The 25,275-nt window shown below is 36.8% G+C and overlaps 2 protein-coding genes across 2 annotated transcripts; one reads left to right on the plus strand and one right to left on the minus strand.

The window, feature by feature from the left end:
* Window positions 1–489: 489 nt before the first annotated feature.
* On the minus strand, window positions 490–4,976 carry en1b (engrailed homeobox 1b). Its single transcript, XM_084105757.1, has 2 exons — window positions 4,194–4,976; window positions 490–1,413 (listed from the first exon to the last, which is right to left on the minus strand). Exons 1-2 carry the CDS (start codon window positions 4,696–4,698, stop codon window positions 1,094–1,096), a joined length of 825 nt encoding a protein of 274 aa, XP_083961883.1. The 5' UTR covers window positions 4,699–4,976; the 3' UTR covers window positions 490–1,093.
* Window positions 4,977–12,294: 7,318 nt separating this feature from the next.
* arglu1b (arginine and glutamate rich 1b) lies at window positions 12,295–24,709 on the plus strand. Its single transcript, XM_084105758.1, has 4 exons — window positions 12,295–12,904; window positions 14,941–15,166; window positions 16,762–16,845; window positions 23,735–24,709. Exons 1-4 carry the CDS (start codon window positions 12,570–12,572, stop codon window positions 23,897–23,899), a joined length of 810 nt encoding a protein of 269 aa, XP_083961884.1. The 5' UTR covers window positions 12,295–12,569; the 3' UTR covers window positions 23,900–24,709.
* Window positions 24,710–25,275: the final 566 nt, after the last annotated feature.

Below are 25,275 nucleotides of genomic sequence, written 5' to 3' on the forward strand. Positions count from 1 at the left end.
TATATATATATATATATAATGTGTGTGTGTGTGTGTGTGTGTGTATACACATTTATATTTATATATGCTATTGGCTATTGTACATAATATATTTTGTGGAAGAGAACTACGCAATATCAGCAAGGCTCAAATTGTATAGGCTATCTATCATTTATATTAGCTGCCCTTAAAAATGCCCTTACATTTTGTATTCCATGTTTTATACTTAATTATGTATAAAAATGGCACATATTGTTAGGCCTACATTTAGTCCTATATAAATTGAATAATCATAAATAGTAGCCTAAGGAGTTTTAGAATACATTTATAAATGTAGACCTTATGTTATTTCTTAAAACAGACTTGACTTTTTTTTTTTTAAATCTCCCAATATTATAATCTCTCCCATCATAACAATTGCTATACGTTATCCGTAAAACACCTTTCTCTTGCAGTGCAACCACACTGCCTCATTCAAACAAATTAGAGTAGCGTAGAAAAGCATCGTTTTGTGATACATTTATTAAACAAAAATCTCTCAAGGGTTTGGGAGAACGACAAGTCATCGTAGCGTTTAAATAGCTACAGATCGTGTAATTATGTTAAGGGTTTGTAGACTAGGAAAAAAAAGCAATGGCACATTCTACCTTTTTTATTTCAGACAACATAATCTGAACATATTAAAATCTTTGGCTTGAAGCGTTGGTTCAGTCACGCATTTGAAGAACTGTGAGATAAGGGATTTAAGAGACAGGGCTATCACAAAAACTCTAACAAGCCTGACACTTAGGCCTACTGAAACGGTGAGCAACCACATTGGGAAAGGAGAAGAAACGTTAGAAATATACAGCAAGTAAGGAGTAATATAGACATCCCCTTACCTGGAATTAAATATATACATCTTACAGTTTTGGCTATATATAAATTTTCATAGTGTTCGTATTTAGATGCATGTCCATATACTGTATGATAAACAGAAATTTGTTTAAATATCATATCTTCGTTTCGCAGAATTCGAAGACATCTCCTTTTCATTTGATTCATAAAAATATGAAAAATCACTTTTGTTGGGGTCAGCGTCCATGGCCTTTTCAAGAAGAGGACCCGGGCCATTTTATTCGCTATCTTCTTTTTCATCTTGAACTGTGGTTGTGGAATGGTTGTAGAGTCCTTGAGCCATAAGCTGAAGAGCGAGGCCGTTCTTATAGCCAGTGGCCTTTTTTATTTTGGCCCTCTTATTCTGGAACCAGATTTTTATTTGTGACTCATTGAGGTTGAGTTCCTGGGCCAGCGACTGTCTCCGCTGCTCCGTAATGTACCGATTGGCCTGAAACTCGGCTTTAAGTCTCTGCAGCTGTTCAGCCGTGAAAGCGGTTCTCGGTCGCTTGTCTTCTTTCTCGCTTTTCTTCTTTTTCAATTTTCGTGTCCTTGGGCCTAGTGTAGAAACAACAATAAAACGAAGACATAAATATCATAAAGCAGTATAAACACTACATAGGTTACCCACACCTGACAGAGAATGCAACGATTGATGCGGCCTACCTGACACTTACGTATTGGACAAGCTATTTCGGCTGCGTTCTTTTAGAAATGTCGACAAAGATTCATACTGCAGTTCATTACGCAGCCCTTTCTCTTTCGTTACTGAATAAACAATGAGTGTTTGCAATGAAACATAATGAGTCTTGGGGTGGACTATATTACGTCAGCTGACAAGTAGACATGTAATTGCCAAACAGGCAGTGAAACAAAATGCCGCTGAAAAAATAGTTTAGTTTGTTTTATTTCTAAATCACAAAATATAATAGCTGTAACCATGAAATGCACTGTTAAATTTATAAGATATTTAATGATAAGCAAATCGTAGACCTGCATTGAAAGCTTGCATGTAGGCCTCAGTCCTCGACTGTCACTTGAGCTTACACCCAGCTAACATGGCGGGAAAGCCGAATGAGTCTTTGTGTGAGTCAGCTTATTCTTACAAAAGTTATATATATATTTTTTTAGGTTGCATTAAATGCACAGAGTATAATATAGTGTATTATTACTACCAGCATATCAGACAACATGTCAACACATAGGCTATAGCCCTATATTCTCCCTGTTTTGGACAACAATAGCAGTAGTTAAGTTCGAAATCACCTTGTTACAGAGAAAAATAAAATCGATAGATTAATACGTTTTTGTTTTTCTCAATATAAAACAGTCAAGCGATTAGGTATTATAAAAAAAAACTATATTTTAATAAAACATTTCAAAATGCAAGCTAAACTTGAAATGTACATAAAAACTAGCTAGCTAGCTCTATAAGGTAACGTTTGCAGACGAGCTGTGTTGATTGCTAAACATAACTCTACTTTATTTTACTTTCTCCCGACATTATATTTTTGATTTTGCATTTGCACGTTTTGCTCCGTTGCAACAACTGTCTTGTTATTGTTCTAGAAATAGTTTTTACCTTTAATGTATCCATGAATAATGCAGCTCATATCCAAACCCATTCATGCACAGTGTGCAATTTAAAAAATAAAATAAGAAAAGCTAAAGACCTGCTTACAGCATATTATGCAAAGCAAATATCACCACGCATGTGACATTACACGCTCGTCAAGAAAACAATTTTCTGCATTATCAACAACAGATCAGGACCAAAAGCTTTTCCTGCAGGAAACTGCACTCAGATGATCGAAATTCTGCTTGCCGTCTGTGAAAGTCCAGTGCCTGATCGCTCAATCAGTAAGTCAATCAGTGAAGTCAATCAAAGCATCTTTTCCAACAAGCCAGCTGACTTTATGGCAGGTATGCAGTGTACAAATATTTTGCAGTCAACCTAAAAATGTAGGCTACTTCGTGTGGTAACATCTAAACGAACTGGCTTTTGTTGAAGTCAAACAATATTTTAAAAAAAATACTGAAACCATGGGAATACACTGGGTTTAAGACAGGTATAAAAACCGCCTAAAGGTAAGAACTGAACACATTTACAGCGTGAGGAGATTAATAATAACAGACAATCAATCAATTCGAGTTTTAGCCCTATAACAAAATAGCAATTCAAATAGGCTATTTATGCAAATATCTATTGAATATCGAATAATATCCTGCAATCATAAATTAATTACAAATATAGCCAGCAGCATAAAGTCATGGTGGATTTAACGAACGCCACAAAACTTGGTTGATTAAATCTCGGCACTTTCCTCTTCTTATCTTTCCTTTATTAAGATAAAGCTGTTTGTACTGAGATTATAAACAAACTACTTTCAGATTAACGCATAACCATGATCACAGACTAAGATAAATTAAGCGCTATACTGAGAAAAGATATGCTCGTTATTGTTGTGATTATGAATATCATTATGCTGCTGGGAAACTGTGGTTAGACAGACTAATTTAAAACGGATTACTATTATATAAATATATAGCCTACGTGTTATCTATTACACATTATCTATAGGCTACTTGACATTAACGTATCCACCATTCCCTTTGTCAATGATTGTAAGATGGTTTTATAGTAGGCTATATTTATTTTGTATTGAAAAAGGTTAATACTTTACAGTAAGGTTTTATTAGTTAACACAATTAGTTAATATGAACTAATAATGAACTGCACTTTTACAGCATTTATTCATCTTTGTTAATGTTAATTTCAACATTTATAATACATTATTAAAATCCATGTATTTGTTAACATTAGTTAATGCACTGTGAACTAACATGAACGTTGAACAGCAGTGTTTTTATTTACGTTAACACATAACAAATGTAGGCCTATTGCTCATGGTTAGTTCATTTTAGTTAATACATTAACTAATGTTAACAATTGAATCCTTATTGTAAAGTTTCACCAGAAAAAGGCTAGAAATTCAAAGGGCGATCAGAACTATAGGCTATAATGTTTTGAACTACACAATAACGCACTTAGCATATTTTCTTTTTCTCCAGAAAGTGAACAAAATGGTTTGCGGCCTAAGTGACTATTGTTCGCTCATGCCTCAAAACAACCCAAGACTGCTGAATATTAGTGACAGCTTCAGACGCTGCGTAAAACGAGTTTGATTAAAACGCGCTGTAGCCAATCATAAAAAATAGCTCACTATGCGACCTCCAAAAAAAAAAAAAAAAAAGAACAAAAAAAAAAAAGTTTTTCGCGTGCAGCGTCAATCGCTGTTTGTGAATTATGCAATGCAATTAAGAAACTAGCGCCTTACCAGATGAAGGTCTGTCCGAGTACCTGGTGCAGTACACCCACGCAGGCCATAGTAAAGGCTGCGACTCTTTAGCCGGCGGAGTTCCCCCGTTAGCGTTCACCACCACTATCGACGTCGTATTCTCCCCGTACCTTGCTGTGGTAGTTCCATTTCCCTCGACAAGCTTCGCCGAGGTCTGCTTTGAGGATGGTGAAGACGACGAGGACGAAGAAGTGCTGTCACTACTGCAGTTTGAATCCTGGCAAAGGCTGCTATTATGCGACGGCCTTATTACCATAGGGTTAACGTTCTCCCTACCCGAGGTTTGCGCGCGGTCCCTACTCCCAAGATCTTTCTTGCAGCCGAAATCTGGCCGTAGAATATTGTCGATGAAAAAGTTCGTGGTTCTGTGGGCTTGCTGCGCAGCCTGGTGAGGTAAAATCGGAGGAGATGGTATATTGGGTGAGAGCGAGACGCTATCAGATTCAGTCGAATCACGACTATTTTGATCCTTTTGCTCCTCCATGACAAGCTGGATCGTGGTCTGCACTCCAAAATTCCACTTGTTGCAAAGAGCAGTATCCGGATAGCAACAAACAAGAATACAGTCTATACTGTTAAAATAAAGGTATACGAAATACCTTAAGAGGAGCGACTGTCATAGCATCGGAATGCTTTCCGCGATCAAGGCGTTTCAAGTGTCAAAACGCACCCGTTATTCATGTCAGATAATGCATCGCGCGATGCTCCGCAGTCCCCGACTCGCTGCCCCGTGTGACAGCTCGCGCTTAACAAACTCTTTCTAAAATCACTGTGCCCCTCACATACTTTTTTCCTTAACCGGAAGCACGTGAGCGAGACACACGTGCAATAGACCAATGGGGTACCAACATCCTTGGTGTCACAAGAAGAGAATATCCAATAGAATTTTACAATCTTATGCAAATGGATGGATTTCCAAGACCAAATACGCTGGCGAACGGGAAATCCACTCTAATGAGGACTGGATGTTTTTGGATCGGCATTGGCTTTTGACAGAAAAGATCTGACACTGCTGCCTGATAATTCATTATTTTAGTTGCTCGCTGTATTTTTGTCAAAACTAGACACTAATAACATCGCGAATAGCTATTTTCTTGGATGCTTAGTGTAGGTAGGCGATAGACGGAGCTAGTGAAAGAAAACAGGAGTGAGCCTTCATAATTTGACCAAGATTATTATTCTTTGAGACAATGAAATAAATAATGGTTAAGAAGCAGAATTACCATAAAATTAGATAGATTGATAAATAATATTAATATTAAAGTTTGCAATTATATGTCAAAATATTATAGTCTGATAGCATATAAGGTCGGCCTATATAATTCACCTAATTATCGTAATAACAAAACAACAGACTAGACCGTATTTATAGCCCTATACTTACTTATTTTTCAGTCGAAACGTTTTAACCAGACACTGTCAAAAGTGGTAATTAAATTGCAATTGCTACCTTAAGGATTTCTACCTGACCTAACCCATAATTCAACACACTTTTGCTGGTGTAACCTATCCGAATGTCTAGTCATATTAATGCAGCCATATTAAATAATATTTTGGTTTGAATGAAAGCGTGTTAATTAGATAAATGAATCGCATTCCAGTTACATTTATAAAACAATGGACAGTTTACTGTTTACTCGCATGATCACAAATGGATGGCCACATCAAGAAAATGTGGTAGCAACCGTGTTTAGTTAAAACGAAAAAAGAATAACTCACAACATAAAAGCAGGATGTGTTAATAACAAGTAGGCTAAATGGTTTAAAGTTTCACCAATTAGGCTACTCAAAATAATACGCCAAAAGGGGAAGCAGGAACGCACGCACACAAAACATTTAGAATAATAACACGGAATTTTAGTAGCCTACATACAGCATTTATTCATATAAAACTGGTTGGGTTGAAATCTTTATTCGAAAAGCTCGAGTGGGTACTTAATAAATTTCTAATTAGGACACTATCAATATGCTATTTGAGCCAAGTAGCCATTGTGAGGCACGCTCCTTTTCAGGCGGTAAATTAGCACTCCAGCTCTTATCTCGGCTGCATGCGACGTCTTGAGAGGGGCTGCAAAAGATAATTTATAGGTTTTAATTAGCGCCCATTCCGCCTGATCAGCTTGGCGTTCATCACTAGCGAGTGAATAAAAGCCGGTCAAAAGCACTGTCACTAGCCGCTGGCAGGGCGCTTTATCAAGGTAAGCAGGGCCGTATTACATGAGGTGTAGAGGCGACGTAATTTCCCCAGTGCTGATAAAGCCCGTTGAATAATGCCGGAGTCATCTGAGACACCATTTACTGAAATGACTTTATTGACGACTTAACGTCGGTAATTCATTTTACCCTTCACGAATCGGACCTGGATTGGGTACAGTAATGGGATGATGAATGTGGCAACGGGCCGCACCTCGTATTATTGAATATAATACACACGCCCTTCTCTAAATGTCTCGAAAATCATGTAAAAATCGAAGTTGTAACTATTTTAATTTCATTATGGACAGGTTGAAATATTGTCCGGTCTTGAATAGCTCTGTTGCAATGATAGCTCACGGGATCTTTAATTACATAAAATAGGCGCTCATAGCGAGAACCTGACAACAACACAATAGGATTTTGGGTTAAAAAAAAAAAATTCCATATATAAAACTTATCCACACGCATCCATTTTCACCCCAGGTGTGTTTTATGGATTGCTTTAGTTGTGCTTTTCAGAATTGTTTCAGCCAATTAGCTAACAGCATAATTGCCTTGATTCAACTATGAAAAATCCACCACTGCCTTCAAGAATAACTACACCTTGTCGAGCAAAATAAATCAATGTGAAACGCTGCCAGTCGCATTCACTGTTTCAAGTGAACACTTTCACTAAAAGGGATGTTTTACTTAGGACATGTTTTCCCGCAAATAAAATGTGAGCAGAACCTCTCGGCTTTTCACTTCAAATCAAAGAAAAAGACAAAAAATATATAGGCTATTTATATATTAATAATGATAAAAAAGATAAAACAACTTTTTGTTAATTTCCTCCAATAAAAAGGCTGGGGGCAAAATGTCTAAACTTGTCTTTTCAGATGTTGATTATAGGCTAAAATATTTCTAAATAATTCTAAATCTTCCTGGATGTTTGATCACGATACGACGTTCAAGGTGAGTTTCTTGAAGAAAGATAGTGCTTCAACTTCTTTTGTTATTCGTTCTGCTTCAGTGCATTAGCTACATAGTCTAACATTTGCAAAGATTTTACTGTATCGGAAATTCAGTTATTTTCATTGTTTAACTTAAGTTTTGCAAAAGAGGTTGCTTGAACTTTACTTTGTCATAAAATAAAAGGCAAAGTTTCAAGACGTGCAGTTTAGGCACCGGTTCACAATAGATGTAGGCCTAGCTAAAACGAATTAAATTTTAGCGCATTATTTTTAGCTCACGTCAGCAAATCTGCCGCTATTATTAATGTTGCATACTGGGTTTACATGACGTTGCCATATGGTGTAGGTTAAAATACCTTTATTACTTTAATTATTCTAGACTAATTTAAATATTAGATTGGCATGATTTAATCACAAGCGATCTGCATAAAAGTGACGAAGCCTATTCTATTGTCTAAAGCCAGAGTTAACTGATGGTTGTTGTCCTTATGATTCCATTCCTTATTTTTATTTCATTTTATTCAAATTTTATTATTATTATTATTTTGTTGCAATTTCACATGATAATAATTTCATTTTAATCTAGGTCTATAGTTTACTGTGTAGGCCTATAAAAACAGAGGTAATTCACTGAACAACGGGCCAGCTGCATGTGAGCCGAAAGGTGTCGTTTTTTCCCATCAAGCTGGTTTATATTTTGCAATTACATGAACGCCTCCCAATGGATGTTCTGTGTAGTGGGTACAGTCCTTAAGGACTGTAATTTTTTTCTGTGAAACAAAAGTTAATTGTGTCTAGAATAGTTATCCTAGTTTTCAGTGACAATGACATAAATTATAAACCAAGTATGAAAAATGTCCAGTTTTCATGTTATTAGATTTAAAAAAAAAAAAAAAAAATTGTACCAAGGTGGGGTAAAAGGCCCCCACTCTGACAAAGCAATTTGATTATACATTTACAGCAAAATCAGAGTAGGCTACACACAGCTTTAGCTTAAAAAAAAAAAAAAAAAAAAAAAGACAAGCCAAAATATTAACAAGTTAGATAAATATGATTATTTATTAAAGTAACCATGCTGAAATTCAGCCTATTTGAAAAATATTGTTAGCTGATTCTAATTGGCTAGCTAACTAGCTAGCAAATGCTAACTTGAGGTAATTTTTTTTATATAATTCCAAATATATATATATATATATATATATATATATATATATATATATATATATATATATATTTTTTATTCAACCACCTAGTTAGATTACATTTGATGGAAAAACAAAGGATGTGTTGTTCAGAACATGGTAACTACAGTAATAATGATAGTGGGAAGCGATGCCCCCTGGGGGCGTTTTACCCCACAGACTAGCCTATGTTGTCTATGAATTGTCATTCTCAAAATATAATTATATTTTTCTTAAATAACACGTAGGCCTACTCCCTGACGACAGGCCTTATTATCATATCATGCATAACTGTGATGATGATGATGACGACAAAAACTACAACTTTAAAACACATTTTTTTCTTAGCCTACTGCTAAAAATTAGATCACTTAACGTGAAAACCTTTTTCTCAGATAGGATAGCCTACGTCGCCAGTGTAAGCTTCACAGCGAATACATTACTTCTACATCACTCTTGTCAACTTAGTTCATAGCAACAACAAAAATGTATCTGGACTCCATCTAATAGCCTATTTATTTTGGGATAAACAGGTGGGGGGATCTGTTGAAGAAGGAAAAAAAAATAAACGGCAGCAAGTTCTTTGGGCTGCTTTTTAAGTAATGTATTTATCTACTTTTAATAACATGTAGCCTAGCCCATAGCCTATGTTACAGCATTAATTAAAGAGTGAACCTTTTTAAGTCGAGAGGTTTCGGTCGAAAAACGGTTTACGAGGATTAGCCTAGCTATAAACGGTCCACTGCGACAAATGTATCGGGCTGAGAGAAGATGGTTGACTGGGACACAAAAAGCAAAACAAACAAAAGTTCTCAATTTCCGAACCTTTATGTCCGAGAAGCGTGATATCGTCCTTCAACACTGGCATTTAGCGAAACATGGCTGCCATCTTGTGGTCAAAGGAGTAAAGTCCACATGAAGAGTGTTGCAAGGGAGAGTGTTGCAAGGGAGAACGTTGCAAGTCCTTGCTGTTGCTGACATTAGCCTACAAGTGTTATAAAATGAAGTAAATATATATTTCTTGTACACACACTCCATACCAACATACAAGAAACAGCAACTAAAGGAAATTAATATTAATTAATATAGCCTTGGCTATGCGTGTGTAGCCTACTTTACTCAACATCATGCTAAATCAATATATTGACAAATTATGTGAAACACATTTTTATATAAATATAAAACAGTTTCCTTAGACATAATCTCTCAAATGAACATATAGCCTACCACCTTGGAGTATTTACACAACATTTGTTTTTGCTCCATCCATGTATCTCATAGGCTACTTGATTACTGACGTACAGCGTTTGGGAGGAGTTAAGTCTCATCTTGCAGTGGCTTTATTTGACCAGCAGGTGTCAGGGTAGTGTTGTTTTAGTAGGCTGTGTTTTTGACAAAGACCAAGCTCATGTTAGGGACGACATCATAAATGATGTTAAAAGGATCAATTAATACTGTCTGATCTTCATAAAGGTGATATGAAGATGGTTAAAGTGTAAGTCCAAGAGAGTCTTTTACAAACATCAAGCTTTGTCAACGTTATACAATGAATGTATAGGCAGCCTATAAGGAAAAGTGCTTGTTAGAAGGGAAATAAATTAATAATTAAAATGATGATTAAAGTTTTAACACAATTCCCTTCAATAGTCCTTTTTAGAATTCTCTAAAGCCGGGGACACACTTTAAGAAGAAATATTGGTATGCTTTTTGTTTTATTTATTAATTTGATCTCAAAAAGCCTGTATTCATGATGCTATTTGGAAAATGCTTTTTGACATGGATTTAGTTGGAGTTAGCACCTCATTCATGTAAACTTCCCAAATGCAATTAATATCAATATTCGTGCATAGAGAACCTAATTACATGGAAATCTGTCTTTTTACTCCAACTAAAAATGTTATAGCTTGAAAAGCAAGCAAAGCACTGATCGAAGTGAACAACTAAACCCAGGTATTGGTAGTAGTATTAATATAATAATAATGCCTTCTATTATTTTCTTAATGTGTATGATTAAAGGATATCTTACAATTCTCCATCTGCATGCTGTTAGCCTACTTCAGCCTTTTAATTTTGGCATTTGAGATTAATTAAATATTCTGCTGCTTTTATTCATAATTGATGATACATATCAGATTGCATCAAAATTGTGCAGGCTGCAAGCTGACCAGTTGGTTCGTTGCTGCCGCGCTCTATCACTCGCACACCATAAACAGCAAATTGTTTTTCAGAGGCGGACAGAGTACACAGCTACATTACTTGAGTAAAAGTACAGATACCCCTTGCTAAATTTTACTCAAGTACAAGTAAAAGTACTACAGTCAGATGTCTACTTAAGTAAAAGTACTAAAGTACTTGTTTTTAAAAGTACTTGAGTATCAAGAGTAGCCTACAAGAGTACATTTTCTAAATATTGCATTACTACTGCCACAGTGCTTACATTGGTAAACACAGCAAACACTTGAAGCGAAAACTATCATTAACTTGTTCAGAAAATTTAAATAGTCTGGCGAGGTGGGGCCACGGCTTGGCACATTCCCGGGATGCAATATTTTTTTTCCCAGGATGGTAGGGGAAGACTCATGAATATTCATTAGGGAAGTCATCCCTGATCGGTCTGATGACCTACCCCTAAACCTACCCGTCACTGGGGTTAAGACCAATCAGGGATGACTTCCCTAATGAATATTCATGAGTCTTCCCCTACCATCCTGGGGAAAAAAATATCGCTCCCGGGATGGACCTGCGTCTTCATCCATTGTTTCGTCCATGGTTTCGTCTCTTATCTAAATCTGACCATGGAGTTGACTTTGGCGGAAAGCTGAAGGTGATTGCTGATAGGCTGTCCCAATCAGTGGCGCCTGCACAATCCAATCACGTTTGAGAGGGAAACAACAAATTGAGGGTTTCCGAGATGTAATTTTTTTTTTAGAAGAATTAACGGGTACTCACAGTTATGGATAGAAATGTAGTGGAGTAAAGAGTACAATATTTGCCTCTCAAATGTACTTGAGTTAAGTCATGAGTACTCCCCAAAAATGATACTTGAGTAAAGTACAGATCCCTCAAAATTGTACTTAAGTACTGTACTCAAGTATATGTACTCCTTTACTGTCCGGCTCTGTTGTTTTTTAATGTTTCAATTTCGTGATTAAAATGACATCATTGGGAAGCGGATAATTTCTTCACAAACAGCTCATTATGACTCAATGTTAGAATGCTGCACCTACACTCGATAGCGCAACGCAGACCACTGCATTGACAGCGTGAAACATATGATGCACATAACTTTTAACCTTTTTGCACAATCTTGAAAAAAGTACTATTGTTGAAATTCTCAGATCAAGCAAACTTCAACGCACCCTTATCCACTACCTGCTAACGTTAGTGAACCGCACCCGAGCAAGCACACTTCGCAGTTCCTCCGGAAATGCATTTTTCTAGTTATAGTTATAATGTTACATGTTCAAAATTAAGATCTATCTATCTATCTATCTATCTATCTATCTATCTATCTATCTATCTATCTATCTATCTATCTATCTATCTATCTATCTATCTATCTATCTATCTATCTATCAACTACACAAAAAATAGAAAATAGCCGGGAGTGATGACTCGGTGGTGAATCGGTTCATTGAACGAACCGTCCAAATGATTCGGGCTTCTCGTTTACGCTCCACGCCAGTTGATGGCAGTAATCGATGTAACCAAGTGTCGATCGCCACAACGTAGGAAAAAATAAGAAATTGCATTCTGGGATCTGAGAACAGCCATCCTCCATCTTGCTTTTTAACCATACAAGATAAATGGTACCGTGCAGTTAAGCAATCACGTTCTTATTAAACAATTTATTTCCAAATAAGAGTTTCGTCTTCAAGATTATTGTCATGCAGTCGGGACTGATTCCTTAAGTGTGTAATTTGGGGCTTGTTTGAAAGACGACCAGGTGCGTGCACTCCTCTATCCGATGCTTTAGAGGTGTTCAGTGTTCTGGTTACTGCTACTGAACTCTAACGGCGTTTGAAATGGGTCGTTCGCGGAGCCGCAGCTCTTCCCGCTCCAAGCACTCCAAAAATAGTAAGCACAGTAAAAAGCGAAGCCGCTCTCGATCAAGGTCCCGGGACAAAGAGAGAAAGAGGCGCTCGAAGTCCCGAGAGTCCAAAAGGAGTCGGAAGAGAGAGTCGCGCTCTCGTTCCAAATCAAACACGGCCGCGGCTCGCCGGGAAAGGGAGAGAGCCGCCACGCCGCCGGAGAGAATCGATATTTTCGGCAGGGCGATAAGTAAGAGGAGTGCTGTAGACGAAAAGCAGAAGAAAGAGGAAGAAGAGAAGAGAGTCGAAATGGAAAGACAGAGGAGAATGTGAGTAACGTTACCCACACTTTCCAAAACGAAACGCGTCATGACAGTCATGCTGTAGAGTAGACATCTCCTGAATAATGTGAGCCACACGAAGATACAAAAGTACTTTGGAGGAACCATAAAGTGAAGAAAGCTACCGTGTTTTTGTTGTACATGTATCATCGTGTTCTGGGAGTACCATGCAACTACACTCATTTCAGTACAATAGTGTTTACGTGGTAGTATTTTCATGTGGGTTTTCAGGCCACATTTAAAAGTACCATCAGATACCAAGTTACCACTGTCAAGATACTGCCATACATAGTACATTATCTGAATTATATTTACTTTAGTACACCGAGCTTTTGCAAAGCATACCATGTTAAAACTGAGGTGCATGTCAAAACAATTACACACTACCATTAAACCATGTTCGAAATACAACCGCAATACATTGTATGTCTGGGTTGTGGAGTGACTGAATTCTCAAAATCTTAATTTTTGCTCTAATGTGTAAGTATACACCCATATCAATCAGCCAGGCTGGTTATTTAAATTAATCTGACAGAAACTTTGGCTACATAATGGGTCATTTTTAAAAATATTTTCAAAACTGATGTAATTCATATTTCTGAGTCATGAACAATGTGTTTAAACATTGTGTTCAGTTGTTAGATTACATTTCAAAGTGTTTAAATTCATTTTTTGACTTTTTATTTCAGGCGGTACAACCAAATAGTTGTATAGTCCAGACATGGAAAGTGTACCAACCTACCCGTACTTGAAATGAGCATTTTTTACTAGTATTTGAGAGAGTCCTACAAACTTTTCACTCTGCCACAATGATCAGTTGGGCTCTTCTGGATGATGCATAATCATATTTACTAGGGGTGTAACGATACCCTCATGTCAAGATTCTATACATATCATATATATATATATATCATATCATATCATATACTCCAAGACATATGATAAAAGGTTACATTTTATATTACATTGTGGGGGTTGAAATGAATAGGCTTGGACTTGTTACTGATAACCCAATGCACAGGACAGTGGTGACACCAGAATAAAAATATTCATGATTCTGAAGCTGAAAATACAGAATTATTTCAGATGAACAGGCCTGCACTGTCACTGACTTTAAAATAATGTAGGCCACTTTTTACTGGTAACATGAGACATTTGGCATTATCAGGACTCACAAATATTTCCCCATTGCATTATTATGTGTTATATATATACACATATATACATGTTTAATGTAGTACTCACACTAAAACTCTGAAAACTTTTTTTTTTTTTTTTTTAGCTTTAAAACAGCTGTAAAACTACCAATATTTATAAAATTTGTTAATATGAAAGGTTACAAACCTAAAATGATGCCATAGTATTTAGTTTTTAATTTTGTTATTAAGACACCATTTTAAATTGTTTTCTTAGTCTGTTCAGTTGTTCAGACAGTTGACATTTTGGGTGTTTAAGATGATAAAACAAAATAATATGCATTATTTAAATTCTAAATAGGTTTTATAGAATAAAGTGATATGTCATGCATTTATCTAATTATTTAAAAAGGAAATACTGTCCTTGGACACAATAATGTGCATGTCATGTCATTGAATACATACATAAATAAATAGCCTATTGTCTGAATTTTAACTTTGATTTTGTGTCCTCTAGGGAAGTGTTAGACAATATAGTGAATATAATCTTTATTATCTGTCATAAAACCAATAAGCAGTAGTAACCATAGCTATTAAGGTATTATAAATGAGATGCATAATTATACTTAAAGATATGTTACCCCAATCATTAAATTACCATTCAACATTGATTGCAGTTTCAATGTTGGACTTTAAAAAGCCTATAGAAGTGGACCACAACTGAAAAGCTGACACTTTGAAGTTGTTGATTTTCCATGCACAATGGCAGCTAGCACGTGCATTGCATTTCAAGTTGTTTATGTTTACCTGTCCTGCTTCATTTCATATTTAACACTAAGTACATTTTCATTTTGTATTACTTACTGACTGTAATCTCTTCTTCCCTAGTCGACAGCAGGAGATCGAGGAGCGGCTCATTGAGGAGGAGACGGCGCGGCGCGTAGAGGAACTTGTGGCTAAACGCGTGGAGGAGGAACTGGAAAAGCGAAAGGATGAGATTGAAAGAGAAGTGCTGCGACGGGTGGAGGAGGCTAAACGCATCATGGAGAAGCAGTTGCTGGAGGAGCTGGAGAAACAGAGACACGCGGAGCTGGCTGCTCAGAAAGCTCGGGAGGTAACTTGCATGTGAACTGGCAGCACAGAATGTGTGTGCTTACGAATGCTGGTTAAATGGGTAGGTTCCTGTAGTTTTGTTGGAATTGGATCTGTTTCACACCACACACACACGAAAGCAACAAATATTTAGGCATTCATATTAACTGTGCAATTGGAAATATTCGATATAGTTACTCAGATATCACGTTATTTTCTGTTTGGATCTGCTGTTTATTCGTGGATAAGCAACCTGTGTGAAGCCTGATGTTGCTTTCTTTGCACACTGTATGAGTGTGTGGTGTAAAACAGGCCTTAAGGCTCTGATATACTCACAGCGAAGTTCTCTTTCATTCTCCGTTTAGGGGTAAAAAGAAGTTTGAAATACCGTTGCAGTGTTAGCGAACATCCCGACGGCGCCCACACTGCTGAGAGCGACGATTAGATGAATATGTAAATATATGATGCGCACTTTCCATGCAATAACAAGATAAAGGCACAACAAAAATGACAGCTGTGAGAGAACAGCTGCAGTTAAGAAAGCATGTGATCTTAGCGACCTGGATATGTTTGCACCAGCTCTGCAATTCGGGACTCCAGTAAAGTCACGTCACGTTTATCTATCTATCACTTTATTCAATAGATTGCTTTAAAGCAAGCAGCTTTACAGTATCACTGTGTCGGTGTCGCTTTCAATTAGAAGTACAACTTCAGTTTCTTCTCTAAAGCAGCTCTCCAATGTTTTGATGTTTTTATTTGCAGATCTGACCTAAATTTTCCACATCATAGAAGGCGGAGCCTCAGATTACACCTACCTATTACATTATTGCCACGGACCAATTGTAGTTTGAAGGCGTTTACCAGCTGGAGTGAAAGTTCAAAACTCAAAACGAACTACGTTTTGGCCTGATTTTGTTAGAAATTACGCTCAGTTTGTTCTTCGATGTCGCTTGAAGTATGTCAGGGTCTTTAGCCTAATTCCTCTCAAAATTAAGTGAATTTTTTATTTATTGTAACTCTAATCTTACGCACATCATAGTAGCACTGAGTATGACAGTTCTGTCATACACAGTACTACCGTTCTATTATCTTTAATTTCATGTTTCACAGTTTTCTTGAACAAAACAGCTCATGCACAACTCCTGCGAGTTCCATGAGCTTTGGTTGCTATTCGCCTGAACTTCACTATCCCTCTCAGTTGTTTATGAATAGAAGTGATGAAAGTTATTCACGCTTCTGTTGGTCCTATACATCATTTAAGCTGACTGCTCCTCAGACGGCACTTCACTGTGTGGCTTTTTTTCTGAGAGTGAGATGTAAGTAGAGAAGTACCAAGAACACAGGTCAGTGGTTTGAAAGAACCTCCCTTGCTGATTGGTTGTACATTGTACTTTAAAAAAAACAAAAAAAACGTATTCCCAATATGACCCTGACTCCTCTAGGAACTTTATTCGTGAGTGAAGGACAAGTTTACTGTAGGTTTATCCATGTCTGGTGAGCTGAATGTATCTTTATTTTCTACTCATTTATGTGTTTGCTCAAGTTGTGCCACTTATTTTTGTGAATATTTATGATTTCTGCCACTACAACTCACATTAAAGCGGTTTGACTTTGCAGGAGGAAGAGAAGTCAAAGCGTGAAGAACTGGAGAAAATTCTGGTGGAGAACAATCGCAAGATAGCAGATGCTCAAGCTAAACTGGTACGTGTGGTTTTGTCATGTTTCATTTCATATAAAAGTTGAATTGAATAGCTGAAACAGTGGAGCAATTCATTAAAGTTTTATTTAAGAAATTAATAAGTTTTATCCAGCATGGATGCATTCAATTGATTAAAAGTGATAGAAAAAACTGCAGTATTGCAAAAAATGTATATAATTCAAATAAATGCTGCTCTTTTAAACTTCTGCTCATCAAATAATCTGGGAAAAAAATATCACAGATTCCACGGAAATATTGTGGAGCAGCACAACTGTTTTCAACATTGATAATAATTAAAATGTTTCACACCAAATCAGCATATTAGAATGATTTCTGAGGGATCTTGTGACACTGAAGACAGGAGTAATGATGCTGAAAATTTGCCTTTTCATCACAGAAATAATTATATTTTAAGATATATGAAAATAGAAAAGTTATTTTAAATTATAATATCCCATAGTATTACTGTTTTTACTGCCGTTTTGAATGGTGAGAATAAAGGCCTCATTATACTTCTGCGTCGGACCTACGCCGGAGCCTATACGCCGTAGGCAACGTGTTGGTTTTAATTTATACTTCTGTGTCGTTGTCCGCGTTGACGCGCACCTAGGGAGCATGTGAAACCCCGAGGGAGGGGTTCTGGCAGACCAATCACAGCGCTTGTGTCCGCGTAGAATTGACGCGTTGTTACATTTTTGGAGAGGTGCACGTCAGGGTACGCCGTAGGGTACGCGCGCTACACACAGCCTACGACGTAGCTACGGCGGCAGTTCGACGCAGAAGTATAAATGGGCCTTTAGAGACTTCATTTAAATACAAACTTTTGAGAAGTAGTGTATGTGATCGAAATTAAGGGCAGAGGAGCTATTTAGTTAGATATTAACAATCAAACCTTTATGTTATGCTTGCTGCACAAACTTGGGTCATGTTCAGAATTTTCAGATAAAGCATTAAAAGCTGTTCTTTGTGTCGAGCACCTTGAATTCTTTCTAACTAGCACTCTATTGGCCTTGCTGTCTTCTCGTATAGAATGAATGTCCCTGCTCTGTGGCCATGTGGGACATTAATATTGCATAAGCACTAGACATGTTTTGTTTTGTGGAGTTCTCTTTCTCAACAGAGCAGTCTTTTAGAAAAAAGGAGATCACAGTTCAGTTTTAGTCCTGATGAGCAGTGGCGGTTCTAGGATTTTTCTGTAACAGGGGCCATTAAGGGGCCACATGTTACATTCAGGGGCCAAATACAGGGTACATTCAAGAACACAAAATAATTTATTCAGTACGGTGCAAATACATTTCGGCAGTCATTCCTTTTTCAAACGCTCTAATAAAAAATTATGAGCCAGTAAAGTTCTTAATGATTTTTTTCATTTATTTATACTGTGCATAAAGGACACAATGTACTTCTTTCTGAATTCCATCTTTTAAGTTTCATAATCATAATCATGTCGTCGCTTATAAACAGTAAATTATTGTTAATTGTTCGGGGGTGGAATTGCATCTGTGATCGTTGAGAAGAATTCTCCGGTTGCTCTTCTTGTCGACGATTGATGGGTGGGAATCTCTAGGCACCTCACGATTCGATTATGATTCAGAGGGTAACGATTATCGATTATTAACGTTTTTTTTACTACTTGGTACTTTTCAAGCAAATATTTATGATGACCCATAACTAACTTACTTCCAATACTTCCTATATTAATTTTATTAATAAAAGGTTACATTTGCCAGCATTTGTCCCAACATTGCAAAGGACCAACAGGAAAATAAATGTGTGCCTGTACTAGCAGCGTACTTGTAGTAAATTAATACCAACTTCAGCATATTCTGAATCTCTAGCATTTAATAATAGACTTCTAACCAACATCCTCTTGTTATTTCCAAATTCCAATGAGCAATATAATCCTTCAGACAAAAATAAAACATTTTGCTGTAGCAAATTCACAAACAGTTTTCGTTCAAAAATATAGGATTATGTACCAGCAGCTCTCATACTAACATAATGCTTGTGGACTTACGCATATTCTGAATAATTAGTAACGTACAAAGCCGCTCTTATTCACAACTAAATAATAGTTATGACTTGAAATGTTTGCTGTATACCACAATCAAAAACAGCTTATAATACAAAAAAAGTGAATGAACATCTGCAGAGAGCACAGTCAAAATGTAACTTTTTGTGACTGACATTGCACATATTGCAGGGCAGTGTATAACGTACGTATAACAGATCGGTTTACAGCATATTGATGTGAAAACTAAACAATACAGAAAGCAGCTCTCATACAAAAAAAAATACTAAATAGGTAACAATGAAATTGCCAATTTTCTTAGCTTATAACGAAGAGGGTGCCGTTCGAATTTGGCGCTCAGCCATCATGCTTCTGTTATGTGCGCGCCACAGACTGTCCGCGCACTGCACGTCCGCTTTAGAGTTCCGCCTTTTGCGTTCCGTCAATATTAAGTTATTAGGAAAAAAAAATATTTTTTTATTTTAGAAAATCGATTTTTGACATTTGTGAATCGATTCAGAATCGTCCACGTCCGCATCGCGATGCATCTAAGAATCGATTTTCCCCCCACCCCTAGGAACGGGGGCCAATCAGGGGCCAATCAGATTTCAGCAGGGGCCAGGGCCCCTGTGGCCCCGCCTCTAGAACCGCCTCTGCTGATGAGTTTAGTTACAAAACCGAGCTTATATGGGATCCTCTCAGTTTCAAGCCATAAAGGTCAAGATACACCTGTCAACATGTAAAAGTGAACTAACAGATGCGGTCTTGCAACTGTCCCTTTCAAACAGTTACCACAAAATTCGGTTTGTCATAAACGACTACATATTGCAAATGATATAAGACTCAAATTTGAACCGACTATTGGTAAAGCTCTTTTGCACATTATGTTGAACGTCAGAGCACAGAGCGATTGCTTGAAGCTTTAATTAAAGTGTGGGACTAGTGATTATGAATGCAATGTGCATGAATAGTCTAGTCTTGAATGTTTTTATTATTTTATATCTTTATTTTTTAACAAATGTAACTGCAAAAAGTATATTGCATGAACCATAAATCGAGATGGTCACCATTCCAAGATATGGCGATGCTGTTGACGGTTTGGGATCAGCCAATATTAAATTCGCATTCGCGCTGTCAGGATATCTGATTTTTCACTACACTATTATCATGGCCAAAAGAATTCACGGTAACGACATATTGCGATATTTATAGAAATCTTGGAAAAAAAGTAATGCTATCAGTTAAAGGCAGGGTAGGTAGGAATGGTCTAAAAAACTTCTTTTTCAAATTTGTTTAAACTTTATGTTCATATCAATACATAATTAAAATGTAAGTACTCTGAAAAAGAAAGTATAAAAATCGAGTGTCTGTAGACCTCTCAGGACTGTTTTAAAGACAGTTCATTATTTCCATTCACTCCACCCCCTCCCTTCTGGGCTCCTTCCAAAGCCACGCCCCCAAAACACATGAACGCGCGACTCCAACCGCTGAGCTGAAGACGCATTATTTACCTGAGACAAGCAGAGAGGAAGGAGCACAGTGCATGTAGTGACATCATGTCAGAATCACATGTAATAAAAAAATCTAACGCTAATTGCTTATGAATATAAACAAATAAGATGTATTTTAGTACTCACTATCAAGCTAGCATATTGATATTGGTAAATTTAAAATATATATTTTTTGATTCGCTAACGAGCTAGTTATATAAGCTAAAAACAGGTTGCATTGATACACTTTTTTACATTACCATCAGTTATATTGTGATGAAGATGAATTTCGTGTAAGATTCATAACATATATGGTGTTCTGCATGTAGGGGTGGGAGATATTGACAAAAATGAATATCTCGATATTTTTTTCCAATATCTAGATATAGATATTCAGGCGATATTTTTGCCATCCTTCAAAGAAATGTGAGCAAACTGGCAAAGAAGGTCCAGTTGGTCTTTTGACTTGCTGCATTTGACCTATATTATTCTAGGCTATAGAAAAAACAATAAAGGAGCTAACTAAACAGAATCTGTGGCACCCCCTACTTTTTCCACTTACAAAAAAAAAAAAAAAAAAAAAAAACTTAACTAGGCACTTCTTGCAACAGTGATTATTAAATCAAACAACAATATTGTTGATGATCAATTCAAAGTAAAAAAAAATTAACATTTTCAAAACGGTATAAATCCATTCATTTTTCCCCCAAAACGCTATAAATCCATCTTTTTTTTTTTTTTTCTAAATTTATGGTTTGTCTTTTTAAAAAAGTTTTTGTCTTTTATTTTTCGTGTTTGCATTTATGAGGAAAAAACAATATTACTTGACAGTTCTCCATTATGGACGCGAGCGCTCTGAAAGCTGCACTGAGACTTTCAAACTTTAACAGAGACCTCAAAACAGAAAGCACAAAGCCTTTCTTTAAAACGAATTTCGTTTTGTATTAATTGTATCTTAATTTTAATATTTTTTTTTTTCATTAATTCATTAATATTTTCATTCCTGCATTAAATACATAAAGTAAATATAGGCTATCAATCACAACATAAGGTGCTTGAACTGGAGATTATATCATCGTGAACCGAACCGTAGCCTCGCCTCACAGGCCTAAAAAATGTGGAATATATTTACAGAAATCTGGTTCTAAACAAAACCATCCAAAACAAAATAAAACTATGTAGCCTAAATGTGCATTTCTCCGGTGCATGCGTTCACTAGCCTACTGCGAAGATCGCGAGTCAAATATCGTCAACTTCATCTTTGCAGCCGACACAGAAATTAATAAACAATTAAAATGTCTTATTGCAATATTTTACACATTCATAATCATTACTTTTGCTGGTTCTTTGAGGCAGCTTTTTAGGTTTATGGCGTTTTGGAAAAGAGCTCTTCACGTACAAACACCGTTTCACCAAGGCACAGCAGCCCTTCAGCACATAAGAACAAAAAGAGAAAAAGCACGGACTTACTAATTACGAAACTTTGATGTGGTTGAACAGCTGAAACAGTCACAAATTCCTCTGCAACTCAAACATTCGAAGGAAGAGAACAGCATTACAGTTTTCAGCGCGTCCTCCTTTGATTGCTGTGTTGTGACTGGAAAAGTGCATGCAGGAGCACATGCGCAAAATGTAGGTTTGTAAAATGTCCTTTTGTAAAATAAAAATAATTTTAGGGCGAAGCAGAGGAGGTCGTGCAAGAAGCCGTGGCGTGCAACTAGGGTCCGAGGAAGTAGAGGCTGAGGACGGGGTGGTCGCTGGAAAGCTACGCTGATATTGACACGCGTTTTATTTCTTTGTTTATCCAAAGACTTTTTGTTCATTACCTTTTCTTGTACTGTCTTCTTTTTTTTGCCTTGTTTGCCTTCACTAACTGCATGCCGGTAATGTGAATTTTGATTGCTCTTTCTCTGCCATTGTTTTGCTATTCCTAGGTTCAGTGCCTCTCGAATTCCTCAAATCAAACGTGCGCGCGGCCGCGCGCAAGTGGGCAGATCCCGTGGCAAAAGGGTTGTTGCCATGGTTGCGAGAGAGAGTGACAGTCGCCTAAGCCAATCCTTTGATTCGTCCCGAATCGAAATAATGAGCTGTGTTTAATACAGATTAAACGGTCTAGAGTCACTTGATTTTTATACTCTTTTTTTCAGAGTACTTACATTTTAATTATGTATTGATATATATAGAAAGTTTTAACAAATTTGGATCTTTTTTTTTTTTTATAGTCCTACCTACCCTGCCTTTAAATTCATCTTATTTTTTTTTTTTTTTTTTTTTTTTTTAACAATTGCATACAAAAGGAACAATTACATTTAATGGCAACCAGTTTGAAATAACTTCCTTCTGTGAACTGATGTTGCTTCTTATCACAGAACAAGGCAGAAATGAAATAATTTTATAGTATTCTATACAGTGCTTAAGGCTGTGTCAATTGGCATTGCATTATAAATGTACATTATCCTGATGAAAATACCCGAGATCGCTTGAAGAACACAGATAAACCATAGACTGTCGCAATGTTAACTCTCTTCATGTTTAATCAGTCATAATGTCTCTATCTGTGTTTTATTCAGCTATAACGTGTGATATCTGAATGTCTTTGTCCATATTAGGGTTTTATTACTCGTATGAGTCTCACTTGTGGACTTTCTGTGCGATTGTGCCCTCCGACGTCGAATATGAATGAAACATAAAATAGATGTAAAGAGTTTAGTGCACCACCATGCTCACATCGTCCTTAAAAATGGGTAAAAATAGAAAACAATACTGCCGTCTAAAGATATTCTAGATGTTTTTATCTGAATAAGCACACTTTTGGACTAAAAGCCCCAAGGGATGTAAATTTAATAAAACAGAAAGGTGTCAGCAGTTAACAGGTTAATGTAACATTTCCAATTTCAGGACTATTTAGGACTAACTTATTGTCTGTACAGTGGCCAAATCTGCAAGATAACAGAGGCGGAGGTGGGTGACCTGGTTGGTTGTATTGCCCACCTTTTGCGCTCAGTGTTGATCGGCAAGTCCTGCAGACTGGGGTGATTGAGTCATTTTGGAGTGCGGGTGGAGTGTCTGTCATATCTGACCACATGCTTTTGCATGGAAGTAGCACACTGTGTCTACTTGTGCTTTATGACAGTTGGCACCTAGTGTTAAGGTGCAATACCGCCACCTACTGTAAGTTGGGATGTCAAACAGATACTGCCGCTGGATTATTAGTGTCTTATATGTGTACTGTTAATATTATGGTTATCGCCAATACTGGTATATTGCATCATCACTAATCAACACAATATCAATATTTAATAAAATAAAAAAATCATGATTATCTTCAATACCAGTATATTGCGCTTGTTAATATTTATCTCCTAATAAACACCTTTTTCTGTCCTGCAGGCTGAGGAACAACTACGAATAGTTGAAGAGCAGAGAAAAATACATGAGGAGCGTATGAAGTTGGAACAAGAGCGACAGAAACAGCAGAAAGAAGAACAGAAGATCATTTTGGGGAAAGGGAAGTCGAGGCCTAAACTGTCTTTCTCTTTCAAGGCCACTGAGTGATGAAAACAATGTGGCCAGGATTCCTCCAGACTTTCTCCAGACCACCTCTCCGTGTGAGGCATTTGTGCTGCAGCACAAGTTCTTCTTCATAGGTCTTGTGTGGTGTGTTTCAAATTCTCAGAACAACGGGAACAATCAGTTTGTCAAATTTCCTTACGGTTCCCCCCCCCCCCCCCATCCCTGTTTTACCTGTCTGTTTTGTATTACTGACTCCTTGTATAGATCAACTCCATGTAGTATCTGCAAACACATTTGGTGCATTGCACGGGTATGGGTAAAAAAGGACCGGCCTGACCTGCTCTCTTATCCCTAATGCACGTTGTGGTTTCCGGTGTCACTAATTCAAGACCTCAACAGATTTTCCTGGCTGATTAGATTGAAGTATTTTTATTTTTTTTAATAGTTTATTCATAGTATAAAGTAATTAGAATGAAAGATTGGCTGGGAAATTGCTTGAACTGGAAGTCCATCCCTCTATTTTGAATGGCACAGACCACTATGATTTAAATGGTAACCAGTCCAACCAAGAAGCATCATAAAACAAGAGTAACCTCCTTTTATCATTTTTACTTACACATTCATAATTGTACATTCAAGAGGTAAGGTGATGCTGTAATAAAGGGTACCTGGTCGTTGCATGTCATTGAGCTTCTTATATGTTAGTGATGAGAGGTTAGCTTTTAGAGGTGATTGAGTGAAAGGTTGCTGATTGGCCAGAATTTGTGTTTGTGGTCTGGTTAAATATTTGACCCAGTTATCAAGGATATGTCAAGAATCTCCAATAAATCCATTAATGTGTCGTGTTTCTGATATCTATTTGCATATTTGTATTAACTTGTGTAGTAAAAAATAGCAAGTATCAAATTAATCAAATAGGATTAAAGGGATAGTTAGCCCACCCAAAAAAATTAAATTCTGTCGTTTACTCACTCAAGTTGTTCCAAACATGAGTTTCTTTCTTCTGCTGAACACACACACACACACACACACAAAAGGATATTTTGAATATGGGTAACCAATCATTTGTTCTGCCCCATTGATATATGAAAGTCATTCAACTGTGTGGTTACATATTCTTCAAAATCTCTTTTGTGTTCAGCAGAAGAAACAAATTCATTCATAGATTGAGTAAATCATGACACAATTTAAATTTTTTGGTTGAACTATCCCTTTAATATTCCCTTAATTGTTTAATGCCTACCATCGAAAAAAAAAAAGCATTCGAGATATCAAATAATCTGGAAGACATGGGATCAACAAGACTAAGTGGGTTAACATTTTGACGTCAGGATGTCAACGCATCACCAAATGCTATCAAATCCGCAGCCTAATTAATAGTTTGTTTGACACCTCTGTTATTTCGGCACAAGCCCAAT

The sequence above is a fragment of the Abramis brama genome (genome assembly GCF_963993115.1).
Source record: "Abramis brama genome assembly, chromosome: 2".
Lineage (NCBI taxonomy): Eukaryota > Metazoa > Chordata > Actinopteri > Cypriniformes > Leuciscidae > Abramis > Abramis brama.

Coding starts and splice junctions, on each gene's coding strand:
- en1b (XM_084105757.1), bottom strand. CDS start 4,698: ATGGAGGAGCAAAAGGATCAAAATAGTCGTGATTCGACTGAATCTGAT. Junction 1,414..4,193: donor CTCGGACAGACCTTCATCTG/GTAAGGCGCTAG, acceptor TTTCTACACTAG/GCCCAAGGACACGAAAATTG.
- arglu1b (XM_084105758.1), top strand. CDS start 12,570: ATGGGTCGTTCGCGGAGCCGCAGCTCTTCCCGCTCCAAGCACTCCAAA. Junction 12,905..14,940: donor ATGGAAAGACAGAGGAGAAT/GTGAGTAACGTT, acceptor CTTCTTCCCTAG/TCGACAGCAGGAGATCGAGG. Junction 15,167..16,761: donor CTGCTCAGAAAGCTCGGGAG/GTAACTTGCATG, acceptor TTGACTTTGCAG/GAGGAAGAGAAGTCAAAGCG.